The 12,280-nt window shown below is 53.5% G+C and overlaps 1 protein-coding gene across 1 annotated transcript in view; it reads left to right on the forward strand.

Moving 5' to 3' along the window:
- Positions 1–11,841, forward strand: part of MSI1 (musashi RNA binding protein 1) — a 22,471-nt gene extending 10,630 nt beyond the window's left edge. Inside the window, 8 exon segments of the mRNA XM_077766010.1 lie at positions 752–834; positions 1,300–1,417; positions 4,100–4,180; positions 5,460–5,516; positions 8,780–8,848; positions 9,655–9,809; positions 10,229–10,292; positions 11,571–11,841. Of these exon segments, the coding sequence (XP_077622136.1) occupies positions 752–834; positions 1,300–1,417; positions 4,100–4,180; positions 5,460–5,516; positions 8,780–8,848; positions 9,655–9,809; positions 10,229–10,270 (605 nt within the window). The 3' untranslated portion in view covers positions 10,271–10,292; positions 11,571–11,841.
- The last annotated feature ends 439 nt before the right edge of the window (positions 11,842–12,280 follow it).

Here is a 12,280-nt window from a genome sequence, read left to right on the forward strand (position 1 = left end):
CTGCCCCTGAACCTGTGAGCATCTGGGCCACACTGTGCATTGCCTGGTTGTTTTTCTCCCAAGGGCCTTGCCTTCTGAGAAATCCCATTCCAACCCCTGGGGCCTCCCCAGGAGGAGGTGGGGTTGTTTCTCTGGTTGCTTTGGGGCTTTGGGTGTGTATTAGCCTGTTTGGGGATTGAGGTACGTGTTGGTGTGTGTGTGTGTGTGTATGTTTGTACCTGTGCTTGGGAGGGTGTCTATGTCTGAATATTTATATGTGCCTGGTGTGCCATGGTAACTATTCACGTGTAGGGGGTCCTTTGTGAGCACTGCTGGGTATCTATGATATATGGGCACGGAGGTATACATGTGTGTGCATCGATCTGTCCTGTACATGGGTGACTCGGCACAAACATAAGTTTGGATGTGCACACTTTTGCGTAAGTGTAAATAACTGTGTGTATTCTTTCTGCCTTCTTCGGAAAGCATCTGAGAAAGACGAAAGGCATGTTGAGTGTGTTTTCATGACTGCTGTACTGATTTCTAATTTGCTGTGTGACTTCGGGCAGGTCACTTCACTTTGCTGAGCGTGGCTTTCGCGTCTGTAATTGGGGCGCTAGGAACCCTGTCTCAGCGGGTGGGTAGTTGAGAGGCTCCCAGGCTTTCGTTAACTCTCAGGCACTTGCCTGTGAGAGAGCCGTGGCAGTGTTGGTGTGACTCGGGCTGGGTTTTGACCCTAAACCCTGGTTTTGTCCCTGCTTTTGCCCTCTAGGGTTCGGGTTTGTCACGTTCGAGAGTGAGGACATTGTGGAGAAAGTGTGTGAGATCCACTTCCATGAAATCAACAACAAAATGGTGAGGGGATGGGTGGAGGTGCGGAGGGGAGACGGGATGCTCGGAGGTTCCGGAGGCAGGCAGAGGGGCCTCCCGGTCAGTGGGGCACAGCCAGCTCTCCACCCTCTGAAAATCTGGACAGGAAGCCAGTGTCTCGTGGTGGTTAAAGAGCACAGCTGGTGGACTCAGAGAGACCTGGATTCACATCCTCACTCTGCCGCTTGCTAGTCTAATCGTTAGGCAGATGACTTTCCTGCTCTGAACCTCAGTTTCCGCATCTGTCGAATGAGAGTGGCAGTACTACCTCCATCATGGGGTTGGCGTAAGCTACTACCGCATGCAGAGCCGTTTGCATAATCTCTAGTACGTAGCGAGCACTCCGTGAATGGGAGTATGAAGTTAACAGAAAGGAGGCCTCTGCCAGGGAACAAGAGGGTCTGCGACCCTACGTCCGTAGGAGGGACTGACCATCAGGTCTCATTGCAGGTGGAATGTAAGAAAGCTCAGCCAAAAGAGGTGATGTCGCCAACGGGCTCGGCCCGGGGAAGGTCTCGAGTCATGCCCTACGGAATGGACGCCTTCATGCTGGGCATCGGCATGCTGGGTATGTGCTGGGCCTGCACCTGTGGTTACTTCCTGCCCGGAACTGCTCCCAGGGCTACCGGGGGCCGCGTAGGTGTCGCATCTCCTCTGTGGTCGGCCCTCCTGTATGAGTCATTGGGTGGGAGTGGGGACCAAGGATCTCAAGTCTCCAAGTCAACCCAGGGAGGGGCGATTTGGTTGTGGGGTGCTGCCCTCTGGTGGTAGCTAGAAAACGGTCCTTATTAATTGATCCGTCTGTCCATCGGTCCATTTGTTCATCCATCCATCTCTCCAGTAGTTATTGAGTGACTATACATGCTAGGAGCTATGCCAGGAAATACAACAGTGAGTTTCCTTGGTGTTTTGTGGTCTGGCAGGGAAAACAAATTAAGTATGTAAATAAATAGGGTTAGGATGCCAAAAGAGCGTGGTCATAGAGAACTTGACTACGGTTTGGAGAAGTATGAAAAGAGTTACATTGAAGCTGAATCTGTGGGTTGAGTAGGTGCTAGTTATAGGAGGTCAGGGGAGAAGGGAAGGGAAAAGTGTTCCAGGTGGAGGGAACAGCATTTACGAAGACCCAAAGACTTTTGGGAAGGCAAAAAAGAAGGCGGCTGCTTCTTGTTCATTCAACTAATATTTATTGAGCAGACTCTGAGAGGCAGGACCTGCCCTCCTGGGCTTCCCCATCACATGGGAGTCAGGAGTCCATGGGCAATGACCCCACATAGTGCTCGGAGGCTGTGGGAGGCCCAAGGCGGCACCCAAACCCACCTGGTGGTCAGGTAGGCTCCCCAGAGGAAGTGCAGGTTGTCAGGAGCCTGAGGAGTTGAGCAGGGGTCAGCAGTGCTTGGGGCCTAGAACTGAGGGTAGAAAATCTGAGCTGAGTCCCCCCAGAAAGAAGCTCGCAGTCTCCTTGGAGACACAAGATGTGGACCCACAGAAAGAGAACGGTACAAAGGAGTCTTTTTGCCAGGTATGGGGGGAGGGGCGCCCTGGGAATTCAGGAGAGGGGGCGTGGCATGGGCTAGAGGGTCAATAGGTAGAGTGGGTGAGGAGAGCACCCTCCAAGTGGGGCACTGTCTTCTCTTGAAGTTTTCTTTTAGCTTTTTATTTGGAAGTAATTTCAAACTTTCAGAAGAGTTGCAAAAATCAAATCGTATGAAGAGTATCCCTATGCCTTTCACCGAGTTCACCTGTTAATATTATACCCCATTTGCTTTATCATTTGCTTTCTTTCTGTATATGTGTGTGTGTATACACGCATAGATATATACACACATATGAGGAGATAAAGTTACATGCATTATGGCTATGGCCCTTTACCCTTTTTTTTTTTTTTTTTTTTAATTTATTTCTAGGAGAGAGTGAGAGAGACAGCGTGAGCAGGGAAGGGTCAGAGAGAGAGGGAGACACAGACTCTGAAATAGGCTCCAGGCTCTGAGCTGGCAGTCAGCACAGAGCCCGACGCGGGGCTCGAACCCACGAACCGTGAGATCATGACCTAAGCGAAAGTCGGACGCTTAACCGACTAAGCCACCCAGGCGCCCCTATGGCCCTTTACCCTTAAATACTTCAGTACGTATTTTCTAAAATTAGGAGTATTTTTTTTTCATGAAGCCACATTATAATTAGCCAGTTCATACATTTACATTGATACAGTATTTTAATCTATTTTCCAGTTTTATCTGTTGACCTAATAACGTTCTTTATAACATAGTTTTGCCTCTCAGGTAAGATCCAGGCTAGAATCAGGTTTTGCATTTTGTTCCCCAGTCTCTTTAACCTCCTTTGGTCTGGACACTGAGACCGTTTTCTTTCCAAGGTAATTCATTAGCTGGTTTCACCTCCCCCCCCACCTTTAAAAACTAACAAAAAAAGAGAGACACTGGTGGTTAAGAGGCTTGGAACCAGTTAGCTCTGAATATGAATCCCAGTTACACCATTGTTATTCACTCTTCCCACTCACTGTTACTGGCTATATGATTTTTCTCGTAAAGCTGCACATATTTATCACATGCATATAAGTAGCAGGCACCAGGAGCTTGTCCTGGAGATACTACAGAAATAAAAAAGATGAGGAAGACAGAAAATCAGCTCTTAAAAAAACCCGGGGGATAAGTTCAGATAATGGTCATTGGTGCTGTCAGAAAATTGATAAATATTGCAACTGATGGGAGGGAGGACTCTTGTGGAATGATGCCTCCAAGGAGGTGACATATGAGCTGAGACTTGCATGATGACAAGGACATAGTCATGGGAAGACCTGGGGGAAGTGTGCGTCCTCCAGGCAGAGGAAGCAGCATGTGCAAAGGCCTGGAGGTAGGAAGGAGCTTGGTGGATTTGAGAAACGGTAGAGAGGCCAATGTGACTGGAGGAGATTGTAGATAAGGACAGGAGAAGGCAGGAGCCAGAGCATAAAGAGTCCTGGTTAGGGTTCGGATTATTTTCAGCCAGTGCGTCACCTCTCTGAGCCTCAGTTTGTGAAATGGGTCTCCTAATAGTACCAGCCTCTCAGGGTTCCTGTGAGGCTTAAGGAGAGGATATGGTATGCAGTGGTAAGCACACTTGTGTGTGGTAAATGTGACTGACTGTTATTCGTGATACATGGTGGGGAGGGAAACGGGTGACTCAGATCCTTCTCCTCTGAGCAGGGTCTGAGCAGTACGTGAGGCATCTGACACTACCCCACTTGCCCTATCAGGTTACCCCGGTTTCCAAGCCACAACCTATGCCAGCCGGAGTTATACAGGCCTCGCTCCTGGCTACACCTACCAGTTTCCCGGTAAGTCCTGCTTCGTGTCTTTCTGCTGCCAGCATGGCCCTGGTTCCCGGGCAGTCTGACTCCTCAGGGTGGTGTCTGGGGGTGCATGGCTGGGTGCGGGGGGTGGGGTGGTCTGCCTGCCGGAGGCTTGGAAGGAAGGGCATGTCTGAGGAAGGAGCACCTCTCCCTACCCATCCCCTCCTCACCTCTTCCCCAGAAGCTGGGGGCTCCCCCACCCCCACCCCTCGTGGTCCTGCATGGCACGGTTCTTGCCCAGGCTCATCTCTGCCTGCCTCCTGCCTTTCTCTCCTCACCCCGTCCTGAGTTGCCACTTCCACCAGAGAAGGCATCCGACTCGTGGGGGAGGCCTTCTTGAGGGCCAGCGCCGCCGGCTGTGTCTTTACGGACACGCTTATAATGACCACGCGCTACGCTGGGCCCCTTCAAGGCCGACAAGACCTTTGGCCACCCTGAATGCTGAAAAACAATTTAAAAGCCTGACGATCACCACCCTCATTTGTAATTCAAAATAAAAATAACACTAGACCTTAGAATAAGTGGCAGGAAGCCCAACAAAGTTCTGAATTTTGCCATGATAACTCTTCGCTGTTGTTTTCTTTGAAATATCAGATATCAAATTTTTGCAAGCTTTTTTTTTTTTTCTTTTCTTTCCCTGGCCTTATTTTTTTGAGAGGGTCCCTAAGCACTTGTATCCTTTGCCTTTCAGGCTGTCTAGCTTGGAGTCCTTTCTATGCATTATGTTGTCTAAGCCTGGCAACACTCTCACTGGGGAAGGGTGATCATTCCTCCTGTTGAGGAAATGGGCTCAGAAGACCCACCTAGAAAGCCGTGGAGCTGGGAACCCAACCTGAGCCTGACCTGCTCCAGGGTCATTGTTGTTATCAGTGCTGCCTCCCCAGCTCCTCCCCCTAAAAAGCAAAAACAAACAATAACAACACACACACACACACACACACACACACACACACACACACACACACACACAGAGTAAAAGAGGAGGATGTCGAATCTTTTAAGAAACACCAGAACGGAAGCTCCGGCACTGCCCTGTGGCCAGGGTGTAGGGGGCAACTCTTCCTGCTCTTTCTCTCCGTCTCTCCTCTGTCTGTGTCTTCTCCACCTTTGCCTGCTGGGGACCGTGCTCTCCCCATCCCAGCTCTCGGGTCCTGTGCATGGCCTGTCCCCTACCCAGTGTCCTTGTGGGTGCGTTTGTCCCCCCTGGGCCATGCCCCAGGGGCCTCCCCTGTATCTTCCTAAGCTGTTTTACGTTTCATTTTAGAATTCCGTGTAGAGCGGACCCCTCTCCCGAGCGCCCCAGTCCTCCCCGAGCTTACAGGTCAGTCGCTCGGATTTCGTATACCTCACAGGCCTCATGGGGAGAAAGAGAAAGACCCAGGGATGTTCCCCGGGGAGAGCTAGTGGGACCCTCTTCTCCTGCCCCCCCACCGCAGCCCTCTGGCTGTGGGGATACAGTGGACTCTGCCCAGGCCCTGGCCAGTCTGTGTAGCTACATGGCCCTTAAGGGCGGGGCGTAGGGCCAAGCCCAGCAGATGGAGGCAAAATCACTCATTCATCCATTTGGCAAATATTTATCTGGCGCCTTCCGTGTGTGCCAGGCACCAAGTAGGCTCTGGATCCAGCCGTGAAGAAGCCAGGGTCTCAAGCTCAGAGCAGAGTGGGCCGGGTGGGGACTTTGACAGACTTTGTGCACATGCCTCCACTCCTTGCCAGCCGACCCTTGCCAGGATGGGACGCACACCTTGTACTTTCAGATCTCAGATTCCAAGAGAAGCCAGAAACCCAGCTTTTCCTCCGGAATGGATTTTTCCATCATTTTCAACTGTTGGCAACAGATTCCAAATTGTTAAACCACTGCAGGCCAAATGAAACCCATTCGAGGGTGAAATCCAGCCCTCGGGGCTGCCCATTTGCAACTTCTGAGCAAGTGGATGAAGGTGCTTGGCCGTCAGGAGCCGTTTCTCCAGCTGCAGCTTGCGCCTGGGCCAGTCAGCTCAGCTCTGGAGCAGGGGGGCCGAGTCCAAAGGGAGGGGAAGGGGCGTGTGCAAATGAGGTGGGCTGCAAGGGGTTTCTCTGTTCAACCTGCTTCTTCCCCCACCCCACCCTGGACTCTCCCCCCCAACCTGGCCGTGTGTGGAGGACGTGAGCATGGATGCTGCTTTAGATGAGACCTTCCTTCCAAGGGGTGCTCAGGGGTCCCTCAAAATGGGGGAAGGGCAAGAAAAATAGGGGGTGAGGAAAGGGGAGGGAGGAAGGCATCCTGTAGGTGGGGGGTGGTAGCGGCCCTTCCCTGAGCAGAGCTGGGTTTGACCCGCAATGGGGGAGCTGGAAGCCGGGGTGCTTTCCTACTCATCGAAGAGCTGTGTGTTGAGGACCCACTGTGTGGGACACTCCGCCAGGCCCTGGGGACACAGCAGGGGCAGAACAGAGCTAGGCCCTGCTCTCACAGGACTTGCAGCCTAGAGAGGAACACAAATACTTATATTATTGAGTGAGTCCTTGACAGTCGTCAAGCTCTTGCTCCCGTCGGCCACGCTGACTTTGCTTTGTGGAAAATCCTCAACAGACCAGGAACAAGACCTCAGAGCCCAGCCCTTGCCATTAAAGAAGTGAGAAAGAAATGTCCCCTCAGCAGATAGCTTGGCGCAGGGGAAGGTGTTTCCCCTGGAGAGGCTGGGGTCTGAACTTTTCCCTTGCCTTCAGGAGATGTGGCAATTTTTCATGTGTTCAGTAGAGATTTATCATGCCAGATGCTGTTCCAGGCAGCGGGGCTACCGCAGCAAATGAGACAGACAAGGTCCCTGCTCTCCTGGAGCTGGAGAGAGACAGCAATAAACAAATAGACAAACAAATGAATAAAATACTTGCAGAGCGTGAGAGGTTTCACGAGGAAAATAAAACAGGGAATGTTCTAAGGTCTTAGGGCTGGGGGCAGGAGGCTGCTGTAGCGAGGGTGGTCAGGGAAGGTGACGGCTGGACATTTGGGTGAGGAGCCAACTGTATGGCTCTTAGGCAAGGCGCCTCCATGGTGTGGGAACACTGTGGTCCCAGATGTTAAGCCCCTAGACCAAAGGCCTTGCCGGGAATTTTCAGGAGCCATTTCCCGGTCCCTAGCCCCAAGTCCAGTTCTGGTTCAGGGTCCAGGCCACCAAAACAGCCCCCAAAGGGTGCATCTTGGGATGGGAGATTAGTATTCCTGAGGGCAAACCAGCTCAGAAGATCCTGGGTCTGGGTGGAGTTGTAGCTTCAGGGGCTGCAGTGGCAGAGCCAAACAGTAGGGGGCGCTCACCCCACCACCCCAGGCCAAGGGAGCATCAGGTTCAAGCCAACTCCTTATTTAAGAAGACTTCCCCACCCCCCAAAAAAGAGGTCCCTTTTAGGGGCTCATGGCTGGCTCAGTCCATAGAGCATGTGACTCTAGACCTTGGGGTTGTGAGTTTGATCCCCGTGGGATGTAGAGATTATTTAAAACTAAAATCTTTTTTTTTTTAAATTTTTTAATGTTTTATTTATTTCTAGGAGAGAAAGAGAGACAGCGTGAGCAGGGGAGGGTCAGAGAGAGAGGGAGTGACAGACTCTGAAACAGGCTCCAGGCTCTGAGCTGGCAGTCAGCACGGAGCCCGACGCAGGGCTGGAACCCACGAACTGCGAGATCATGACCTAAGCGAAAGTCGGACACTTAACGGACTAAGCCACCCAGGCGCCCCTAAAACTAAAATCTTAAAAAAAAAAAGTTCCTTTTACTCCTTCAGCAGACATTTATTAAATACCTACTGTGTATAAGGCAAAGTGCTAGGCACCGTGGAGGCAGGCTGGAGGTAGACGGCAAACAAGGGAATAGCAATATCTCTGTGTCTGAAGAGGGGATCAGAGAAAAGGAGGCTGGGAGAATTGGGGGGATGTAGTGGTCATTTCTGGCTGGGTGGCGGTCAGGGGAACCCTGAGACAGGGAATTGGGGTGCACACAATTTACTGAGGGTGTGCTCTCAGGAGAGGGACAGCGAGGGAAACAGCACAGGCAGCAGAAAGACTGAAGCCAAATTGTGACCTTGACTGGAATCCAGCTTCAGCCTGATCCCACAGGCTGGTCTGGGGCACTCACCGCACCTCAGAGAAGGTCCCACCTTGAAGCAGCAGGCCTGGCTTCTTGCACCCCATGTCAGTCAGTCACTGGTTGGGATAAGGGCTGTAACCTCCTGGGGACCTCTGAGCTGGGTGGCCCCATTTGGCAGCCAAGGGCACTCTCTGGAGAAGGGGGCATCGCTCAGAGCAGCCCAGGGCGGTGTGCCCCGCCCCCACCCTCTAGGAACTTTATGTGGTTCAAGTGTGTCCCTTGAGTCCAGGGGGGAAACCGAGGTCACATCCATTGCTAGGAGGCCGTCCGCTCGCCCACCTTTCTCCATCCGTTCCATGGGTCAGGGCACAGTTGGAGGCCCAAGGAAGTTCTTTCTGCCTCTGCGCTGGTGATGCACCGACCCTCTGAGGTGGGGTAAGGCTGGAGAGACTGCCCAGAGGGGACCTCCGTTATCCACCTCTGTGCCCTCAGCCACCACACTGAAGTGCCCCTACCTTTCCTTTTAGCCATTCCTCTCACTGCTTATGGACCAATGGCGGCGGCGGCGGCGGCAGCAGCTGTGGTTCGAGGGACAGGTGAGGCCTTCTGGGGTGCAGGAAGCAGAGGAGGGGCATGGGGGGGCAGAGAAGTCTAGAGAGGAGGAAAAGTAGCCACTGCCACCCTTTTGCAGAGGGACTTATTTATTCATTTGCTCCATAAGTATTCACTGAGCACCTGGTGAGCCAGCCAGGAAGGAGACTCCCCGCCCTGCCCCCGTCCCCCCAGACCTTGCAGGCTGGGGGGGCATCAGGTATCATTACAAAGGTAGTAATCCTGGAGGATGATTCTGGTCTGCTGCGGGGGAGGGGGAGGTCAGGTCCCTGGGGAGCTCACAGCTGGAGCCTCTTGAGAAGGCTTCCAGAAGGAAGGGCCCCTTAACTTCCCATTTGAAGGCAAAGAGGAAGAAAAGTGTTCCCTGTGGAGACCAGTTAGCATGGGAGGGGGCACAGGAATGGGGAGTGGAGAGGAGGAGGTAGAAACCAGGTCCTGCGGAGACACTGATCCTTTAAGCAGTTGGGTGATGTTGCTTTTAGAAAATGCACTCAGCTGCAGCATGGGGAAAAGTCTGAAGGGGCCCAAGAGGGGAGGCCTGGAGGTCAGTGAGGAGGCTACTAAGTGGTCAGACAAGATGGCAGGAGTGGACGGACTTGGAGAGAGCTACCTCCAGGAGGTGGACCACAGGCCCTGCTGGGGTGTAGGGTTGAGGGAGAGGGGAGGGTGAGGTCGGGCTGGCTGGGACAGGTTTGGGGGGTGTGGTGGGGCAACAGTGGGCGCCAGGGCTATCACCGTCTTCTTTCTGGGTTGCCAGGCTCTCACCCCTGGACGATGGCTCCCCCTCCAGGTTCAACTCCCAGCCGCACAGGGGGCTTCCTGGGGACCACAAGCCCTGGCCCCATGGCCGAGCTCTATGGGGCAGCCAACCAGGACTCGGGGGTCAGCAGTTACATCAGCGCTGCCAGCCCCGCCCCCAGCACCGGCTTTGGCCACAGTCTTGGGGTGAGTGGCTGGTCCTGGAAGACTCAGAAGTTGGAGGAGGGAGACGCTCTGTCTTTCTGCAGGGGCAGAAGGGAGCCAAGAGATGATGGATGGGAAAACAGTGCCACCTAGGGGAGAACAGTGGGGGGGGGTCATCATTCAGTGTGCCGGGCATGAGGCTGCGGGGACGTCACGCAGACTTGCCATCTCTGCCCACATGGAGACTAGATTCTAGCTCATAGATGCCCTAATTTTAACCAGGGTACTGGTAATATACAGATTCCAGGCCCTACCCCAGAGAATCTTTTGGTGGGTCTGCGGTGGGGGTGATCTGGGGAGGGCTACGAAGGGTCTCCGCCGTACCCTGGGTCCGAAGAGAGGAGCCCCGGGGCCTTCCCCGCTTCCGTGAGAATCCAAGCGTCAAATTCTTTTCTTCCCAGGGCCCTTTGATTGCCACAGCTTTCACCAATGGGTACCACTGAAGCAGGAGACAGGTGGCAGGAGGTGAGGACTTGGGCAGGGGCCTTGGGTGGGGGTGGCCCTGGGGAGGCTGGTACTGGGCAGCCCGGTCTGGGCCACAGACCCTGCGCCTGCCTTCGTGGAGCCCACAGTCCAGGGAGGAGACCGAACTTCATACCAGCAGCGGTCAATGAACCTGAAAGGCCGTTCAACCTGCTACCTAAAAAAATGTAAATGAAAACCGCAACAAGGCAGCGCATGCCACTTTTCAGGGAAAGGTTTTTTGAGATCGCTGGTGCCCAACATTGATGAGGGTGTAGGGGAAGCAACATGTAAATTGACTCGGGGTTTCCAAGGAAGGGCTGGCACATAATCCAGATTTTAAACATTCACGCCCTTGACCCAACCACTTCACTTCTAGGCATTTATTTTAAAAACCGCAAAGGGCTAGGGCACCTGGCTATCTAAGTCAGAAGAGTGTGCAACTCTTTTTTTTTTTTTTTAATGTTTTATTTATTTTTGAGAGAGAGAGTGTGAGCAGGGGAGGGGCAGAGAGAGAGGGAGACACAGAATCCGCAGCAGGCTCCGGGCTCCAAGCTGTCAGCACAGAGCCCGACGCGGGGCTGGAACTCACTGACTACAAGATCCTGACCTGAGCCGAAGTCAGATGCTCAACCCACAGAGCCACCCAGGCGCCCCAAGAGTGTGCAGCTCTTGATCTCAGGGTCATGGGTTTGAGCCGCACGTTGGGTGTAAGGAGCCGCAAAACACCCACCAAAAGGAGAGTGTTTAAATTCATTAGGGCATACACACACAATGGAATATTACACAGCCCTTAAAACAGGATGCTGGCCACAGATCTGCATGCCCAGAGAGTGTGAGAGAAAGAACTCTGTACACACAGCCCTGTGGGGGTACTGTGTGAACCTGGGACCTTTCCTTTGTGCCTGCCTTCCTTGGTGCATTCATTCAAACAAGTAGTTACTGAGCACTGTTTCAGGAAAGAAGGAAGTATAAGACAGAAAAGGCCCGCTCTCATTCCACAGACAAAAATGAGGCGAACAAATGAGATGCTTCCAAATGATGTGAGAAGGGCTTACTTCAAATTAGAGGTTCAGAGAAGGTGCCTCTCAGACGTTGGCAGTAGAATAAATCCAGTCATTGAAAATCTAGGGAAAGAGTGTTACGAACAGGGAACAGAGCCTGCGAAGTTCTTCTAGGAGACCCTACCGGTGTTCTGGGGACCCCCAAAGAGAGGCGGGTGGGGGTGTGTGTGTGTGTGTAAAGTTGCCACAGGGCCCCTAACCGCCTCCTGTGTTCCAGCGCCCCAGCCTGCAGCTGACTGAGGACCGCAGAGAGCCAGCGAAGGGGGGGCGGGGACACCTCAGCCGCAGCCGCCGCCCCCTCCCCCGCAGCGACTCGGACCGCTACTGCCTGCCCCCCACTCCCTGGGCCCGGCCCCTGCCCTGCTGCCCCTGGACAGCGTCTGGCTCCCCTACTAACCTCCCTCCCTTCCGCCCTTGGCTCCCCTCCCCACCTGCCCCTCTCCTGCCCGCTTTTATTTATTTTGGATTAGCCGGTTGCCCCCCACCCTCCTGNCCCAGAAGGCTTTTGTATTTGTGCATAGCTAGAGTGAGGGCGGAGGGGGTCTGCTACAGGCCGCAAGCCCTACGCTTGTTTTTTAATTCTGATTTCCCTTCCTTTTCTCTTTCCTTTTTTTTTTTTTTTTTTANCGCAGGGGGCCAGGGGCCAGGTGCCCCCCACCAGCTGAGAACAAAATGTCTATGTGGGTGTGGGCCCCTGGCCACCTCCCTCCAGCCCTGGAAAGGAGGCCAGGGTTGTGTCGGCCAGGCCACGCCCCTGGAACCATCCCGTCCTGTATCATATGTAAATACTGCGAGGTGAAGCCTCTACCCCTCTCGAAGACCCCTTGGGGGTGAGGGCATCGCCTCGCCCCACCCGGCAAAGGCCTCCCCCTGTGTTTCTGTCTCCTCCTCAGACACCGTTACTGTAAGCTTGCAGGCCTCAACTGT

This window comes from Crocuta crocuta, unplaced genomic scaffold (genome assembly GCF_008692635.1).
Source record: "Crocuta crocuta isolate KB4526 unplaced genomic scaffold, BGI_CrCroc_1.0 scaffold339, whole genome shotgun sequence".
Classification (NCBI taxonomy): domain Eukaryota; kingdom Metazoa; phylum Chordata; class Mammalia; order Carnivora; family Hyaenidae; genus Crocuta; species Crocuta crocuta.